The 20,274-nt window shown below is 35.0% G+C and overlaps 3 protein-coding genes across 3 annotated transcripts; all 3 read right to left on the bottom strand.

The window, feature by feature from the left end:
• Positions 1-8,818: 8,818 nt before the first annotated feature.
• LOC110382835 (uncharacterized) lies at positions 8,819-11,333 on the bottom strand. Its single transcript, XM_021343538.3, has 3 exons — positions 11,112-11,333; positions 10,017-10,379; positions 8,819-9,868 (listed from the first exon to the last, which is right to left on the bottom strand). Exons 1-3 carry the CDS (start codon positions 11,155-11,157, stop codon positions 8,901-8,903), a joined length of 1,377 nt encoding a protein of 458 aa, XP_021199213.3. The 5' UTR covers positions 11,158-11,333; the 3' UTR covers positions 8,819-8,900.
• Positions 11,334-12,325: 992 nt separating this feature from the next.
• On the bottom strand, positions 12,326-14,251 carry LOC110382836 (probable cytochrome P450 6a13). Its single transcript, XM_021343539.3, has one exon. The coding sequence runs from the start codon at positions 14,203-14,205 to the stop codon at positions 12,718-12,720; it is 1,488 nt and encodes a 495-aa protein (XP_021199214.3). The 5' UTR covers positions 14,206-14,251; the 3' UTR covers positions 12,326-12,717.
• Positions 14,252-15,375: 1,124 nt separating this feature from the next.
• LOC135116929 (probable cytochrome P450 6a13) lies at positions 15,376-16,964 on the bottom strand. The gene has a single exon (XM_064034755.1). The coding sequence runs from the start codon at positions 16,894-16,896 to the stop codon at positions 15,406-15,408; it is 1,491 nt and encodes a 496-aa protein (XP_063890825.1). The 5' UTR covers positions 16,897-16,964; the 3' UTR covers positions 15,376-15,405.
• Positions 16,965-20,274: the final 3,310 nt, after the last annotated feature.

Raw genomic sequence — 20,274 nt, forward strand, 5'->3', positions numbered from 1 at the left:
TTAAGTTTTTTCAGACTTAAGAAAAAACATAGGCACGCAAATAAGAACGGAGATTTCCACTTAAGCTATTACCTACACTTTCAGCTCCGATCGATATTTAATATTGGTGACGCAGAAGTAACAAAAAGAACAAAAGAAAATAGTAATACCTACGTAAAACAGCGTTAAAATCGCTTAAAAACACAAAACTCAAATACTTCCAAACTGCTGTTGGTACAGCTGAATCTGGTATACATAGGTACCTAATGGGTGCACCGCTTTTAAGCGCTTTCTGCTTTATTGTTACAACGCCATGGTACACCGGTGTAATGCCAAAACTTTTCATATTCATTTCGTTATTACGTTGTTGAAATTTAAATTATTAAATTCTGAACGATTTTTATGTATTTTAGTGCAAAAAGTCGCGGCGGCCTAGTGGTGACTCGGGTTAAACAAGTACGAATGCAATTTTCCTAAGACAGTCAGCCTTAGGAAAATTCAATGACTGCGTAAAGATGAAGGAAAACATCTTATGGAAACATGGAAATTCCTTGCGAATGTCTGGATCAAGGTGACAGACAGACAAAGTTACTTTTAAATTATAAAATTACTAGCTTCCGCCTGCGGCTTTGCCCGCGTAGAGTTCGCTTATATCGCTTTTCCTAGAGAATTCTTTAAAAGTCCGGGATAAAAACTATCCTATGTTCTTTCTCAAGGTCAACTCTATCTCTGTACCAAATTTTATTAAAATTAGTTCAGTGGTTTAGAAGTGAAAGCGTAACAGACAGAGTTACTTTCGCATTTATAATATTAGTAAGGACAAGAAAGGATTAATCCTACTTACCTCCTTTTCAAACACCCGAATACTCCCGAATGATGCCGAAAATCAACGAAACCCCAAACTGTTTATTATTCGCAAATTACTAAAGTAATTGAGTTTTCTTTACGTCTAACTTTTGTTCGAAAATTCGAGACTGATTGTTGTCTTAAATTAAAAGATTTAGTTGAAATCTGGGTCTTTTCGAATATTCAAAGGTAATGAACGACTTAGTTTTGAGACCCTTTTTTAGAAGAGAAAAATAAAATTTGAAAATCAATTTCTTGCCAAGGTATTTATCGTAGTAATACCACAGTAACTTATAATGTGAAAGATTTGTAAAAAATCTATGAAGACAAACAAATGTCTCATTTAGCCAGATTGGAGATTAGGATAGATAGATAGATTATTCTTTATTGTACACCAAGAAAATTAACAACACAGGACATCACAACATACAAAAAAAACAGTACAATCGGCGGTCTTATCGCTAAATAGCCTAGTATTAGGACTACTTTTCTGTTTCAATTTTCAGAATTAACAAAACAAAAACGTTTCATTTTAGCCAACCAGCCTAGGCGACCCAGCGCATTTTTTTATAAATAGCATTTTCACAGGAAAGATTTCATAGATATGGATAAGCTTAATAAGCAAAACCTTATCTAAATATAAAACGTAATTGAAATTGTTCGAGTCTTTTCCGAGATAAGTGAAAATACAAAAATATTTATTTTTGTACTGTCTGTTTCACCACTTGCTTCGACCGCATCCTGCTTCTAACCGTGAGCAAGTCGCGTTGATGATTTTCAATTTCTTGATACTGAAGCGATGTAAATGGAAATTGATACACATAAATAGAGCCTGAGAAAAAAATAGGCTACTTTAGTCCGGATGAAGGTAGTTGTTCCCTCGGGTGAGTCCGTATGGGATTGGTATAAAAAGAACCCAAGTTCCCGAGATCAGTAAGATCACAAACAGAACTTATCCCTTTTTGAAACAAAATAACTCGCATACATTTAATGTTAAGAAGTTGAGAAAAATATGCAAAAATATCGTAAAAAAATCATTGAACAGTTAGGTTAGGCATTATACTAATCTGTAGTCAAAATTAAATGTTCCATATCTAATTCATAAAGTAACCCAAAAATTACGTAATCCAAGCCTTGCGGTCCATTTGGCAATGCGAAATTAATTGATTGATCACAACCGTGAAATTACAGGGCGGTTCTGTCCATCAAATATTCAATTAAACGCTCTAACGGATAAGATGTCTCAATTGATCGCTTACACTGATATAGGTAGCTGTCAATCACGTTATACTTAGGTATAAGTAATCCTTACTACTGATGAAAAGCAAGTCGGTTTGTCTGTTGGACTTTCACGAGAAAACTACTGAACCGATTTAAATAAAGAGAGCACTGATAGTCAGAGTCTAAAAAAGGACTTCGTTTTTACTGTAAAGTATATTTTTCTCTTAGATTTTTTTCTTATATTTGTATCTGTGCTCTCAATGCTATACCATGCAATATGCTCTTGTGTGAATTTACAAGGGAAGTTGGTAAAACTATGGGGAACAGTTTTGTACTATAAATGAAAAGTTTATACTATACACGAAAGGGTGAATTATTTATTTATTTAAAGGTGTTCCTGACAGCCTGAATAAATGCTTGCATGTAACTGCGGGTGGAAGTAATCATATTACTCGTTAAACTTTCCTGGTTCAACTGCTACACTGCTTGAGACGGGCACGGTAAAAGGTAAGAGCTGAAAATGTACTCGTAAAAAGCCTTTTGAACTACTTACTTTTACTTATTTACTTTAGAGGACGCAAGTGAAACCGAAGGCAACAGCTGTACTGATGTGAACAAGGATTATTTGTGTTACCCTGATGACTTCCCTCTACTTGGAATTCCAATAAATTACTAAATGCATGGTCCGATGACTTAGTCTCCTACGGCTGTTCTGTGAAATTCCTGTAGTGCCACTTGGACTAACCTACTACCATGTATAGGCTGAATACTTACGTGTATCGTTTACTCAAATGCTTTGATCTGGGTGTTATTCATGACAGAACCAAAATAAACCTAGGTGTAGCCGCACTTAGGGCTTAATTCGTAACATACCCAATACTATCTCCCATTGAAACTGTGGCAGATCTTTTTATGGCACTTTAGATATTAACTTACAGAAAGGGCCTTTTCCACTTAAGTGCTTATTACCCCACTCGGGTAACGGAAAACACATGGAACCAAGTTTTTCGAAAATTGACAAAGATTTCGTTTTTTATTTTGATTAATGCTCAGTCTTTCTCTGTGGGTGAAAAGGATAAAAAGGCTGATGATAATGACGTGTTTTAAGGACCACTCCTATTGCACAAAACAGGCCAAATTCGTGCTTCAAAAAACATTAGAAAAGCGACATTCGTTTTTATCTCAGCGCAAGAACTGTAAGAAACAACCCTAAATCATTTTGGGTCGTCCAAAAAGAGTTATCAAGATGTTTGGCCAAAAATTCCCTGCCGCAAAAAGTTCTTTCGCAATTTAGAGACAAACTTAATGGGTTTTACAAGTATAAGAATATATAGGGGCTTAGATACCAGCTTGTGTTTTGTTTTTTAAGGCCAGAAGGGATTTTATGTGGTCGTGACACCGGCATATTTTTTTCTTCGCTTTATCTATCTATCTATATATATAAAATCTATCTATCTATCTATATATAAAAATGAATTGCTGTTCGTTAGTTTCGCTAAAACTCGAGAACGGCTGGGCCGATTGAGCTGATTTTAGTTATAAAATGTTTGTCGTAGTCCATCATCATATCATCTAGTCTTCCATAAAATGTAGTTTGTGTCATATTTAAGAAGGCTATCTCAAAAATCTAAATGCAAGAATATGTTGTTATTTCTTAACTGGTCACGAGTTACCTTAATCACTTTTAAGTAATTCCATTCTTGCCATTAAAGCATCGTATAACACACTCGCTACTTCTTCTTAAGTATCTATCTACCTACCTACTTAGACGAAACTCTGAGAACTAGTGTGAACTATGCCTAGATTACAAAGTACCAGTATTACAACGATATAGAGGTCATCACTAAGTAGTACATTGACATATTTAAGCGCACTCACTAAGATTGGAGACCAATGGCTAACCAACTTAAGAAAATAGACGCACCATTTTGCCATTTACGCCAAAAAAGTAAAGCAGAAGATATTTCGGTTCCATTACAAAGAAGTACAATAATTACATCTTAGGAACACACCTTAAATAGCCCTATAAACTGCAATATAACTCAAGCTGTAATTTTATTAGCGAATAAATAGTATTAGTCCGAATCACGGAGGAAGGAAAGATAGTGGAGATGCCATAAGGAAGGTAGGTCAGGGGCCTTCTTGTAAGTCACGGTAACATAGGATAGATATGATCAGTTACTAAGTAGATCTAACGAGACGTATGGCTGCCTTGTTAAATCAAAACCAATCTGTCAAACATTGGTCTTGACTGTTTGAAAGTAATGTGCGGGTTCTAAGGACGATGTGTAAGGGCGGAGCTAGTAACGTTCCTTGTCCACCGAGCACCGTATTTTGGCGCGCTACTTTCTTACGAGATTTTGCGCTACGACATCTCCGCGAGTGATTTTGTTCTCCATGGTCCAAACGTTATTAGAATATACGGGCAAACCGAGTGTCTTGCTTCAGCTTAATGGATCAGATGGAAAAACTTTTTCTCGCACAACTTAATAGAAAAGAGTCTTCTGAATGGCCCTGCTTTGTTTCCTGTACAAATTGGATGTTTTTTCTTTGCTTTTTTTGAATGAATTAAGGTTTAGTTTATGGTGGGAGGAAGCAGTGGGTTGCATTTAAAAGGTCCTGTAATTATATGCACCACCCTTACCCGTGTTATAGCAATGTAAAACAAAATAGAATTCATTCTTGATTTCTTTTTTATTATTTCTTATCAAGCGCTTTGCTGTCCAAGATGCAAGCCTGACCTTCATGAGCATGGCCTTATATTCTATTTCCCATAGGCCTAGTACCCTACTTTACCATGAAGCTATCAGCCCGTTTCATGCGTCCTTCACATGACAACCACTCACTTGACATCACCAACCTCGTGATCTTCCACCAACCTCGTTTCTTCTGCTTTTTGCTAATGATGCATGACTTTCTAAAACTATGAACCTTGTTTATAATAATAATCACATGCCATGATTTTGATAACAAAGGTCAGGTCAATTCGATAAGACACATAGTAACCAATTCCGATATTATGACTAAGCATTAGTCTGTCTCGTTATAAAAGATGATCCGTCTGAAGTGACATAAATAAGGTAAACAACGTGAAAAAAAGTCCTAATATGTCAAAGGTTAGTTGGCCCACAGTTTGAATATATTCTTTTGTGAACAGTTGTGAAGCTACGTAATAACGTTCGTAACAATGTCACTCATACACGCATGTGCTCGATGCAGGACACTGAGTACTGACAGCATATAGAAAGAGACAAATTTAGTTCGGGTGTTCGGGGACACTTTCGAGCGTTACTTTTATTCGAGACTGTGCATCTTGGGTTTTTGTATATCAATGGCGCCGGTAAACGCTCGTCGATGCACATGCGTGTGTGAGTGATATTTTTACGAACGTTAGTAGGTACTTTCACAACTGTACATCTATATTCTGTGATGATAGTGGAAACCGCCATCATTGATAGTGGTGACTAAGCAGTACTATGTTGCTCGAGTAAATAATTATGCTTTTAAATGATACTAATAATGTTTACATACAATTTAAGTACATGTGACCGTTTATGGCTGTTGTGCGTTGCAAAAAAACAGGGACACTAAATGGTCTTACTGCAAAAAAGTTAAACAGGTGTTTAATAAATTTTCTGTACATTTTTTTCTTAAACACGTGACGAACGCCTAATTATTTTTATTCATTTACCTTTTTTACGAACACTAACTGTAGTTTCAACGTGGCAAACATTCTGAGTTTGTCTTAGATGGTCGGTAAACTTCTGTCCAGCAAATGTGTCTATGAAATTTATTGAATGGATTTAGGTTTATTTGTAACACAAATAAACATTTTTCTATAGGATAAATAAGTATAAGTTATTTAAGCATTGCAATTCAATGCAAAGTGTTCTAAAAGCGTACAATTCATTAAAATCCTCCTAATACATAAAAGATAAATAAAACAAATCACAAATGAATTATACTTTCGGTTATAATAATTAGGTACACAACAATGGCAATGCAATGACCTATTTAAGTAAATATGCAAAACAAACCATTTACAAGCACCCATATTATCTGCAACACAGTGTACGCAACATGTGTATTATTCTTATTATCTTGTTTTCAATACAATTTAAATACTAAGTCACAATGAGATGCAGTTCTGTGTTAGTATCAATATTTTATTACAATTTGTCTAATGATCTGTTAACCTCATCATTGTTGCTAGTTATCAGTTTAATAACAATACAATAGGTTATCAGTTGGTAAGAGTAATTAAATTAGATAAAGCTACACTAAACTGTGTAGCTTAGCTATGTCTATGTAGGCCTATGTCCAGCAGTGGACTGCGATAGGCGGATGAAGAAAAAAATGAATGAATGAACACTAAACTAATATTATAAAGAGGAATCATTATTTTTGTTTGTTGGACCCTAAAGGCTACGAAACTACTTGGTCGATTAGAAAAATTCTATCACTGTTGGAAAGCTACATTATCCCCGGTGAACATTTGCTTTATTTTAGTAATACATATTAGTAGGCATATAAATAAGTGAATTTTTTGAAGCATTTAATAAAACCTATTCAGACATATTTTAGATCCCTTTCATCCCGTTAATCCAAAAAGACAATCTCAGCAGAAAGGCGCGAGCAGCTAGTAATAGTCTATATCCGTGTAATAATCTTATACAGGCCAATGAAGGCTTATTACAGTTAATATCCCACTTTTATATTGCTATAATAGCGCTAATGGAGGTCGTGTTCTATGGTTCTCAATGTTGCAAGGAAGTTGGTCTGTTGCTATCAAATGGAGCGCTTGGATTTACCAGGGAGTGGTTTTAGGAGTTCCTGATTGAAAGAGTATTTAGAATTATATTACTGAGAATATATTGTTTCTACCAATATAGCATTTTTGACAAAAAACTGTCTAGGAACGCATGACTTTATTATTTTATACTTCTAGCACCCTCCCGCCGTTTTACTCGCGTTTCGAAATAATTACTTAGCACACCGAGTAAAAAAAATGCCTACTTATGATAATAAGATATCACTTATAATGCTATTGAAAACATTCATCAAAAACCCTCGAATAGTTTTATGTGAGGCAGAAACAAACATCGAGACACATAACTTTCATGCTTATAATTATGAGTAAGATATCCACTTTATGTTACCCTCTCGTATTTTACTAGAATATTTATATAAATGTAACTTAACATTGAAGTGGACACATCAATGGCCACGTATTCTTTACATATTTTATTTCATCCACATTCATACATCGCACCTACATGATCTACCTTTTTAAACGATCACCCATAAAGCATCATTTCTAGGTCATTTATACGGACTTCAAAAAGTATGTAAATTAAATATTTCGTCCATAGGGACAGTGAAAAGGTTGAGAACCAGCGTAACGTTGCTCGACACATTTCATGGGATGGACACAGATGCTTTCCACCATTACATTCAACCCTTTCTATACAATTTCAGTATAAGAGTACCCGCATACTACAGACTAAACAGTCGGGCTACAGTTGACAGTTGAAAGAAAATCTGGATTACAATTAAAGTTGTCAGTCGGTCTGATACCGGCTAAGTACCTGATCTTTGTACTATGCATATTATCATTCATCTATATGCTGATTTATGAGCCCAAACAAACTATCGGCCGACTAAAAGTTTGCTTTGTGCGGGGGCTCGCCAATCGCCCAAAATTACAGTTTTCATTGCGAATAATTTACGCGGTAAGGCGGATTTATTTGAAACAATGTCGCTTTTTATTATGAGTTTTTTTGAGCTCTGACAACTTCCCAAACTTTTAGGTTATTTTGAGGATTAATTTGTGGCAATTATTTTTTGGTCCAACAGAAACAGTTTGTGAAATATTATATTTAGTGCGTATTCCTCACCAGTATATTTTCTCAAAGAAATTCATTTATACAAGAACCCTCAACCGAGTGCAGTCGGCAAAAATGGAATACACAACTACCATCACAGAATCTCAAACAAATAGATTCATATGCTTTATACAAGCATTGGACTACCAAACAACACGACACCTCCCAACACCAAAACACACACACAAACAAACACAACACACGACAAAACCCACACATGTACACAGCTAGAGTGTTATACGTGCACCAGATTTCAATAAACTGCAGAGTAAGCAAAGGTATTGAAATGCTTGACACATCACGTATTCCCTTTGTGTGCCTGTTACGCCGACTCCACCTAGTAATTGGAAAACACATTCACGTGCAATATTATTTCGTTAGCCATATTGCATTTTGACTCAGAATATTAACGTAACCTGGTTAGGGTAACTCGAGCCTCTTAAGAGTATCCATTACGTTGGTAAGGTTCTTTTCAGCGCGATTTACTACTTGGAATTTTGTTACTAAGTTTGCCTTTGAGAAGTTTTTGAGAAAAAAAAAACTGAAAGCAACTATAGAATTCGTTCAATGTGTAATTTCTAAATAGCAGCCAAGACAGCTAAGGTATGAATAATACCCATTTATTGCTATTAAAAATAGTATACTATGGTGATAACTGCATTATAAGTAATAGTCCTATTAGAAACAGCTGAAACTGCTATTAAAGCACTAAATCATAGCTTCTCTTTGAATAAACAACAGAGCCACCAATTTAGTTCCAATTATTTCTAACTCTAGCTTTTACGCAAACACTATGAATTATGTATTTCATAGACATTTCAGTAAATTGTCAATTACTCTCAGTTATTATGTAAGGATTGTCAAGAGCAAACGAGTTTAAAAAAAATAGTTTTTAATTAAAAAGCAGAACTATTTACTTTACAAAACAAGTCATTTGAATCTTAAAAGTAGAATACAATTACTTTAATGTTAATTATTTTTGCTATGTTGAAGTCGTCTAACAATTCTTTGCCTTAGTCGTATTTTTCTTGTCGTTCTAGTTTCATATTCCGTTGAAGAACTTGTGTATTCTACGGTAGAAGGTTCACTTGTTGTAAGTAAAGTTCCTTCAATCGGCCTTTCTGTTGTTGTGTTCAATGTATCAAATTCAAAGTCACCGGTTATCCGCCTCATCATTTCTAAACTCGTATTGTTCTGCTTATCTATCCTTTTAGATAACGTGGCTATCATTTCGCTTACATTGTGCGAGTTCATAATGTCATCTGAATATTTGTTCTTGTCCACATTTTCGTTTGTCAAGTTCATCGATATTATGTTTGTGGTCTCATTCTTCATTGAACGCCTCGCTGTGTCTTCTTTGATCGCGGTTTTGTTCTGCTCTTCAATATTATCAACTGTTTGATTGACTATAGGCTTATATTCAACCTCAGCTTCAGGCGTTGTGGTGTTGTTATCAAAACTGCTTTCAATTAAACTATCAATTAGCTTTTCTAACGAAAAGGCATTATTTTCTGATTCAGTTTTGCCTACTACATAGATAGCTTTGATGTTGACTTTTTCATCTTCGCTATGCGTGTTATTAGTTAATTCTCTTTTGAAGTATTTTGGTGGATAACTTGTGACGTCTTTGTCAGGGAAGATATTCATGAAATATCTTGGATTTGTTGTACCTTTTTGTACCTGTGGTTCACTGTGCATAGACCGTTGACCTCCCAAACGACGATCAATCTTATTCATCGGCCATCTTGTTCTTGATACATCTACATTCTCAGATTTCATATTCAACACATCTGATTTCATATTCTTTACTTGTTCGCCGAGATTGTACTTCAATTCCACTTTTGGCATTTTCTTAAATTTGAATAGGATCTTATATCTGTCTTTAAATGGGTCTGGACGCATGTTAGCTACCGCAGTATTTTCCAACGGCGGTGGTACTAAAACAAAATGGGAAAAATTATAAGGTTGACTTAGAATTATGCAATAATCAGAATGTTTACAGGGATGAAAATGCGGAGAGCCAAATAGGACTTTAATTAGGTTTTAGAAGATAATTAGATTGTTAGTAATATACATTGAACTTACTTGGAGGAATTACCGGTGTATTATCATCGATGTAATTCTTCGTAAGAAAGTCATTCATGAAATCATTCTTTTCATCGATAAAGAAGATCGGTTTGGTATTCTCACTGATTCTAGTGACGGGGAGTGGTACTTCTACCTTCTTATTCTTCTCCGTTCTTTTTAAACATCCATTTGGATAGCAGTAAGTCGGTTGTTCGGGGCACATTTGAACACAGACGCAAACCGGAGGTGTGGCATGAAATTCTGTGAAGATTATGTTGAAAAAATGTTCCACTAATGAAGATTTGGCTGACGGATCGCATGTTGTTTTTGCCGTGTCAAGTTTTCTATTGTTTCCCATTGCGAGAAACTGACTGTTGGTATCTGAAACAAAGAAAATCCAATTTTATGTCCTAGTGCAATAAGTCTATTTTACAAAAGCAAACTTAGAAATGGAAACAGTTTCTTAAATGTTTGCAAAAAGTGTGCTTTAACCCGTAGTTAATCTACGAGTTATATTAAAAACAAAAGGAATAAAGAACACAAACATATTGTAGCATATAATTCAAACAGTGCTCAACATGCCAAAAATGAAAAAACTCCAGTGTTAGTTGGCACGGAGCTGGTCACATTTCTTTAGGCTATATTTAATGGTGAAGCAAAGAACTTGGCTGCGCTTTGCCCCTCGTAATTTAGTTGTAATACTTTGTCTTATTTTTAGGTTTTAGCTGTATTTTGGTTCGGTCAGCTTTTCGGTGAGTGACCGCGTTTAAGTTCAACGCGACTTTGTATTTTATTAGCTTCTGTAGCAACATTATTTTAATTGTTATCAATAAACACAGGCTATATTAAAGTTTCTTAACTTAATTAGTCACTTTTTTCTTCGGTTCTCGTGTTTTAATTTGGTATCAAATAAACAGTTTTCTATACTTCTATCAATTGAACTACAATGATTACCTGTAAGCTCTTTACTAATTTGGGACTATATCACTTGAAGGCAATCGGAGATAAAAAATGAAGGTAGTCACATTAATTGCGACGAAGCTGACAAAGACCATAGGTAATTTCTCAGATCTTGTATATATAATATACTTAATAAATGATTACAAAACTCACATTTAACAACTCCAAACACAAACATGATATAGAAAGTCTTCATCATCACTTAGTACCAAGATATCCTGCCAAGCTGGTGACCAGGCTGTAACTGTGAGAACTGGCTGAACGACTGAGCGTCAATAAACAGACATATCCTGTTAGGCACAAACCATTCAATGAGAAAGAACCGGCTCATGTTTCGTAAACTGTTAGTGTCAATAAATAATAGCACTGTTGTTAGGAGGTCCAGTCTTATTAAGTTTTTTGAACTGACCTGAACTAAAGAACCATCCATATTTATATCCTAATTAGCTTCCGCCCGCAGCTTCGCCCGCGTCAATTTCGGTTATATCGCGTTTCCAAGAGAAGTCTTTAAAAGTCTGGGATAAAAACTATCCTATGTTCGTTCTTAAGGTCAACTCTATCTCTGTACCAAATTTTATTAAAATCAGTTCAGTGATTTAGACGTGAAAGCGTAACAGACGGACAGAATTACTTTCGCATTTATAATATTAGTAGGGATAATAATATGTGAGTTTGTTAAGGAGCGTGAAGTATCAGCCGCCCTGGTCCATCGATAATAAACTGATAGCTATTCAAATTCTTGTACAATATACGTAAAATAATTAGCTTAAATCACAAGCAGTGTGACAATGTTATACATACATACATATCTGAGGTATAAAGGTCAAAATATCACATGTATTAATTATCAATAAAATAAATAAACAAAAGCTGAAGTTATCTCTCACATAAATGCCGCTGACTTATCAGGACCATTAAGTGACGTTATAATATGGATAAATTGTAATCCAATCTCTTAAGTTAACCCTTGAACTTGTTAACACGTGGTCATAATCAGCTGTTCAGTTACAAACTCGTGATGCACATACTTTTTGACCTACTTAATTTTCCATTCAATCATCTATATAAATAGACTTTTTTAGTTAAAACTTTTTTGTCATTCGAACTGACTGAATGTAGCGTCATTTGAACATAGTAATGGTAGCGTGATTTTTTCCTTGAAACGCAAGACTAAGGAAAGCGTTCAAATAAGCTTAAATAAACCAAAATAAATCAGGAAGGAAAATAACTAATTAAATAAAGTAACAAGAAATGTATTTCATGCTGCTAAGTTTATAAGAATTAATTAAATTAAATCAAGAGCTTGACACAAGAGTTCAATACAACCTTGCAAACGAGAAGGAAAACAAAAAAATAAAACAACACAATTATTTTCAGTTTTTGTATTGTAACTGAGCTAGACACGCGATGAACATATACCAGACAAAATATTAGCTCTATATTTATATGTACTTAGGAAACAAATAACTATGTAGGTAGGCACTGACACACAATGATTATATTTTTTTCAAACACTAAGTATCATTGTTTTTGAATCTTGTTTGACAGTCATTACTAGTAATTTACGTCACTACAAAGTGGTACAGATACAGAACTAGGTAGTTTACAACAACATTTTTTTACATCTTAACAGTCATTATATAGTTTACAAATGTAATTATTTCTATGTCACGATGTTTCACCACATGCACGCCACTTCTTACGACGAGTAAAATTTCACTAACCATCTTTCTTAAGCGACTACAGTCGCCTGCGACTATCATGGCTTCCTAGGAATAAACTCAACGTTCACGTTTGTCAACCTCACTTGGACTTGTTCCTTGTTGTACTGTATGCCTCCTTTGTAAACATGCGTCTGAACAGAATAATGCCTTAGCAAGTGCACCATCCCAGTTAACAGTTGAATTCGTGCATATCTCGCTCCGATACAAAATCTACCGCCTTTACCAAACGGCATATAAGTCATGTCACTAACCTCTCCCTGCCTTTCAAACCGATCAGGATCAAACTTTTCTGGCTCAGGGAAATATTTAGGATCATGGTGCAGTTCGAAAATAGGTGTGAAAATTTTTACACCTTTCTCAACAGGCACATTTCCTACAGGTAAAACGGAATCTTGCACACACTGCCTCGTCAGAAATCCTATCGGCGGGTGCAGTCGGAGACTTTCATTCAAAACGTTGTCCAAATACTTCATTTCAGTCACTGCGTCATAGGTCAGTTTACCGTCGTATTTATCGAAAACTGCATCGACGTCTTCGTGAACTCGTTTCAAAATCTCAGGGTTCCTTCCCAACTCCATCAAAGCTCCGAACATACCCGCGGCTGTAGGATCGATACCGGCGAGGAAAAAGAAGAAAGCTTGTGCTGCCAGTAATTCGTCTGTCGGTTCCAATTTAAATCCAGTCTCACCATCTTCCATGATTCCACTTTTTTGAAGGTTTATACACATTTCTATGAAGTCGTGTCTGGGTGCAGTGTCCTTTTCACGTTCTCTAAGTACGTGTTTAATAGTTCCAATGAGAAAAGGCTCTTGTGCATGGAAGAATTTTAATCGTAAAGTTTCAAAGACAGAATTACTTACTGCGCCGATCGCAAACCTCAAATTCGTCCAGAAATTGGTTGCTAGTGCATCTTTAGCCATTTTGCGAAATGGAGAATCGAAGGTGGATTTTGTTCCAATTCCAAATACAGCTGCGGCGATAGCAGCAGAGCAGAAGTGACTCATAGTCTCGAAGGCATCTGCGTTCAGTTTATCTGGGTTCAGCTTTAAATATTCTACAAAATCTTGTGCACTTTTGTCAATAATGTAGAACATGTTCCTCAATTTGTTTGAAGTGAAGACTGGAGTCAACTTCTGCCGCATGAGCTTCCATTTTGGTCCGTGCAACAGCAGAACATTTTGAGCTAGGAGATCCTGTTTAATGATAGGAGTCCCTCTGTGGTTGAAGGAATGGAAGTCTTTTTGAGTGACGTGCTGGATGTTGGTCGGGTCTTTTACATATAGTCCCATATCATGGAACGATCCGAGCCCGACAGCGGGTTCCTTTTCATATTGCCAGTAGATTTCTTTCAAAATTTTGAAGAACGATTTGTTTTCTATGGCGAATTGCCACAGGGGTCCGCCGGACTTGTGTTTGTCATAGAAGGCGACTCCACGTTTCTTCCAGTAGTGCTCATTATATTTGCCTTTTACATATGTGGCGACTAACACAATGATCACACACGTTAGTATGATAGTCAACATTTTGAATGTTACTTCTAGTTCAAGTTTAACACAACTGATGACAAATTAACTGTAATCTATATTTATAGAGGCGTGTCAATAATCCTATCTGGCATATTATTAGTAATGAGCAGTTAAGATAACGTTTTGACCGTGGTGAGTTTTGCTTTCTCATGCAAGCTTAGGGTTCTTCCATAAAATGGTATGACACAAAGCCTTATTATTTTATATTGTACAAAATAATCTAATGATATTATCGTTTATTACAAAAGTCTACTTCAAATAAGGATATTTTGAGGAATTAAAAGTACATTAGCGATTGCGGAATTCTATTCAGCATGTCATTATTTGCATGCAGTGCTAACGTAGGTGAACAAAAAATTGTTAACATACAATTTTTGGATCTAGACTTTTTACGATATTATGACTAACTTATAATTACGCAAAAACTATATAATAAGCGCAAAATACTGAAATACTGGAAGAATAATAAACTCGCTTTGGTAGTCGCAAAAACTCTCTGTTACTTATGTTATTTTTGGACATTGAACTATGCCTATGTGTCCTTAAGACATAGTCTACGTACGTTACGTACATTTTCTTGTACCTAATGGTGCATTTCCTACTATGGTGTATATATTTGGTGAATCAGTTTTACTCTTAAGTATTATAAAAACATTGACCTCTAGGTATAATCCTCACATTATTTTCACTACAAGAATATTTTAGAATAACAGATGCACTTACAGGTCCGATGTTTTTAACTATGTAACTTGTATGTTGTACATACATATTTAGAGACATAACTCACCTAAGCTTGCCTCAGTTTTGCTATGATATTTGTCTGAAATGTTCAATGTTTTTCCGATGCTTTCGTTACAACTTAGTTTTACATGTGACAAAAACGATTAGATGAAAAAGTTGCTATCACCTCTCACTGTTTTATAATCAAGGGACAACTGACAATATCCAGAGGGTCAAGCATATTATAATTACAAGTGTCTACAAATCTATCTTATAATGTCCATAGCTTATAGAACTTTTATAATAATTCCGTTAAATAAACACCATTAATCGCATCTTGTTAAAGATACAGGGGAAAACTTCTTTACGAGTAAAGGTAATTACATAGTGAAGAATAAAATAAAACAAACAATTTAAACTACTTTATAATTTTAATTTAATTTGTATCTTTATTTCGAGGTCGTTCGTTTGACACAATCACAGCTTTCTTGGAATAAATTCTATGTTAACATTTTTCAACCTTACTTGAAATTGTTCCTTATTGAATTGAATACCTCCTTTGTTCACACGTGTTTGTATAGTATAATTTCTAAGCAAATGCACCATTCCTGTTAACAGCTGAATACGAGCATATCTAGCTCCGATACAATATCTACCACCTTTCCCAAACGGCATATAAGTTAGGTCACTAACCTCTCCCTGTCTCTCAAAGCGATCAGGATCGAACTTTTCTGGTTCCGGAAAATATTTGGGATCATGATGCAGTTCGTAAATAGGTGTAAATATTTTCACACCTTTCTCAACAGGTACATTTCCTACAGGTAAAACAGTATCCTGTATGCACTGCCTTGTTAAGAAACCAATCGGAGGATACATCCGAAGAGTTTCGTTCAAAACGTTTCTCAAATACTTCATGTCATTCACTGCGTCATAAGTAAGTTTGCCGTTGTACTTCTCGAAAACTTCATCGACGTCTTTGTGTAATCTTTTCAATATTTCAGGATGTCTTCCTAGTTCCATGAAAGCTGCGAACATACCTGCTGCAGTAGGGTCGATACCGGCTAGGAAGAAGAAGAAAGCTTGTGCGGCCAACAGTTCGTCTGTTGGTTCCAATTTCAAACCAGTCTCACTATCTTCCATCATCCCATTTTTTTGCAAATTAACACACATTTCTACAAAGTCATGTCGTGGAACGTTATTTTGTTCGCGTTGCCTAAGTACTTGCTTAATAGCGCCAATAAAAAAGTCCTCTTGCGTCGTCTTAAACAATTTCAGTTTCAAAGTTTTGAAAATAAATTCACTTGCACCACTTATCGTAAACTTTAAGTTGGTTGTGAATGTGGGCGCTAGAACTTCTCTAGCCATTTCACGGAATGGTGAGTCGAAAGTTGATTTGGTTCCGATACCAAAAACAGCGGCAGAAATAGCAGCTGAGCAGAAATGGCTCATGCTCTCGAAGGCATCCGCGTTCAATTTCTCTGGATTAAGCTTTAGATATTCCACAAAATCTTGAGCACTTTTATCAATGATGTAGAACATATTTCTTAGTTTCGCAGTCGTGAAGATTGGAGTGAGCTTCTGCCTAATTATCTTCCATTTCGGTCCGTGGAGTAACAGAACATTGTTTGCTAGTTTATCATCATCAGTGAATGCAATGCCCCTGTGATTGAAGGAATGGAAATCCACTTGCGTTATGTGTTGGATATTAGTCGGGTCTTTGACGTACAATCCATGGGTGAAGAGTGATCCGAGTCCCACGGCTGGGTCATTTTCATAGCTCCAGTAAATATCACGTAGTATTTGGAAAAATGATCTGTCTTCTACAGCAAATTGCCACAAAGGTCCTCCAGTTCTATGTTTATCATAGAAGGCGACTCCTCGTTTCTTCCAATAGTATTCGTTATATTTGCCTTTTAAATACGTGAGAGCCAGAACTGCACTTACACAAATCAATATTAATGTCAACATGTTTTAATGTATCTAGTTCAGGTTCAAGGAGTAACTGATTGAATATAGCTGAATTCTTTACTTATAATAAGCTGCCCAGATTTCCACTAATACTATGTAGTGCCACGTTTGGCTTCGAACGAATGTAATGTATGTATGTACTCGAAACTTCATCTTATTTGAGAGACTTGATTGACGTTGCGTGTAACTAATTATTTAGTTGTATATGATTGTTATGATTAAAAAACTATTTACCTGGTTCGACGCGATACGTCATTCAAAAGCTTTGTACCTTTTTCAGGCAAGTTTGATGTCAACTGAGCTGTGTCCTGCATTCAAGATATAATAATTATTGAGACCAGATTATGCCAGTGCTTTCACTTTCTCTTGGAAAAAATTTCATGGACCTGGATATATAGATAGTAGCTTTTAACGGGGTATTTAACATTGAAATATTTCTTTTAATCAGATCAGTATTTCCTGAGATTAGCGTGCTCAAACAAACAAACTCTTCAGCTTATTAATACTAGAAATGATAAAGGTACATACCCACTTCAATCATCTTTTTTATTAGCTAAACGTTTGGAAACCTTACTCATATTTTTTTCCAAAACAGACAGCAAGACAGACACAAAAAGCAACTTGTTGATCTTGAAATCATTATAGAGAAGATTAGAGATTTGTATAGGTCAAAAGGTCATGCAAATATGTTATACTTTGTAATGTAATATTTGACTATAAGTATCGTTTAATTAATATAACTTATTATACGGGGACACTACCACATCAAGCTGCTATCAGTCTTTTTAATAGATTTTCAACTTTGTCTCTTAATTCAATATTAAATTATTATTTTTACTGACTGGTTAAGGTTACCTAACGTTATACCTACTATAATCTGTAGCATAGTAGTGCTTTGTATAATTTCAAAAAACTGAAACCTTGAAGTGTTATCTTCTTTGCTGATTCAAACCATTTTCATAAGGATTTCTTTTTAGGGTTCCGTACCCAAAGGTAAGACAGGATCCTACTACTGAGACTTTGCTGTCCGTATTCGTCCGTCTGTCAGTAGACTGTACCTATCACAAGAACAGTAATAGTTGCACAATTATTATTAAAATTACATCTAATGTATTTCTGTTGCTGCAATTACAACATATAGGTACTGAAAACTTAATAAAATTAATATTTTATCGGGCTCCGGTACAACAACAATTATTTTTATACGGAACTCTTCGCGCCCGAGTCCGACTCGCACTTGGCCGGTTGTTTACCGTGAACGGTGCCTAAAATGTATATTGCATAATTAAATGAAATATAGGCGAAGATAAATAACTTAATAATAAAATACCTACTTCTTATTCGTACTAAGATGCCAAGTAATGCCATTAATTATCTCATGGTCTACTTATAGTGTTTAGTTGTCATTGTTTATAATTATTTAGTTAATAAATATCATTATTGTGAAATTTTCCGTAATAATATGCAAGTTCACCTATGTTACAAAAGGTACCTAAAAGTATTACCTTTAATTGCGTTTGTATTTACCTACCTAGATATAAGACCCACAAATATAGCTCCATAAAGATTTACACAGGTATTATAAAAAACAGCATTGACATTCAATAATATATATTATTTTTCTGCACTTAATATTTTTTTTGCAGTGCGTCACGTACGTCATTCACGTAACTGCGCCATAAAACGAATTTATTTAAACAAAAAAAAAACAATTTGAAACCATTCAAGTAACGATATTAATTACTTAATTAATGAAGACGTACCTACTTTTATTATAAACTTTATAACTTTGTTAACACGTGTATTTTCAACTTGGAGCTTTCACAACTTCTTGATGCCTACATTAATTAGGCTTCGTGGAAATCAGGCGGTTTTAACGAAGTCTGAAACATTTTCTTATTAATGTTTTTAAGTCATACTATGTTTAATATACTTAAGATGGTCTTTCATTCTACATACACCAATATAATAAAACAAAAAATCTAGAAAACCATCATATTGATTTTTCTCAAAAGTTGTTACTTTTGTCAATTAAGTTAATCAGACCACAATTGCATGACATATTTACAAAATGGGCATGCATAGAAAAAAAAAACTTCGATAATATAATAAAGAGGATTTTTTTATTTGTTTGTTTGTACCCTAAAGGCTCTGAAATTACTGAACCGATTTGAAAAAATATTTTACTGTTGACTGAAGCTACACTTCCCTAGTAACATATTATGCTGGTACTGGCAGAATTTAACCGGGACGCGGGTGAAACTACGATAAAATGTTTCAAAAGCGCCATCTGTCGTAGTACATATGAACTTATTCGCGTATGAAGAAACTCACTAGTAAGTTAGTACGTGAAAAGTGTAAACTCTTATCTTAGTAGGCAATGGTGACTGAAGATAGATGTCTCTTTCAGTAAAACCTATATATTTTTTTATCCGACTGCATAAGGTGTTTTGGCAAGTCCATTTTTCTGAAATGAACTGGGAGAAACTTTCGACTCATTCTCTTTACGCAAAAATATTCATTTGATTATTATAGTTATTAGGACACAGGCAATCATATGAAGCACTTACCTAATTCTAGTCATTTTTGTTCTCTATGGCTTAATTCTACAGCTCTTAAAAACTAAATAACTATAGGAATTTAGGCAGGTACATATCCACGATAAACCCAGGAGCCTCCGATTATTGTGTACCTAAGTATTTGTTGTTTGAAAAGGCTGAAAAAACCATTCGGCAACAAAAGCATTTTTTTATTGTCTGCTTATTAAATCGGCAAAACTACGTACTAAAATGCACTTATCACTTAGAGCCTCAATCATAAAAACAACATTGTGTTAATTTAATTATTCAAATAGATTTTTTTTCATTCGTTAAGCCATGCACTCGTTCAAGAAGAGTACCTATGATTATTTTCGCTCCATAATAATATCATACATCTAGCAATAGTTTAACACAGGACCGGGGATTGTCCTTGGGTACATTTCTATAGTGTATAGGTACAGGGATTATCGTCGGTTTTGTGTCGCCATTTCATTAAAGTTGTCTCAAAAGGGCTTCAGCGTTGACTTCGGCCCCACGTTCGCCTTCCAAAAATCCGGGACTCTGTAGTCCCGTGGTCGGGTAGAGTCATACATCTTAATCATCTCAATCTTAGGTAGCAAAAAAACTTAGTAGGTATCTATAAAAAGTATCTAATAATAAATACTAGGTATAAAAGCCGACGCGGTTTCAAGGTCGGTTGTTGATGTTAGTTACATGGAGCAATAAAGGTCTAAGCTCACGGTCCCACACTGATGTTGTTTGATTTTGTGACAATACATTTGAAGTCAAGTACTTAACTCCAACAAACTATCAATAATCATACTTTTGATTCTGTAAT

The sequence above is a fragment of the Helicoverpa armigera genome, chromosome 5, assembly GCF_030705265.1.
Source record: "Helicoverpa armigera isolate CAAS_96S chromosome 5, ASM3070526v1, whole genome shotgun sequence".
Taxonomy (NCBI): Eukaryota; Metazoa; Arthropoda; class Insecta; order Lepidoptera; family Noctuidae; genus Helicoverpa; species Helicoverpa armigera.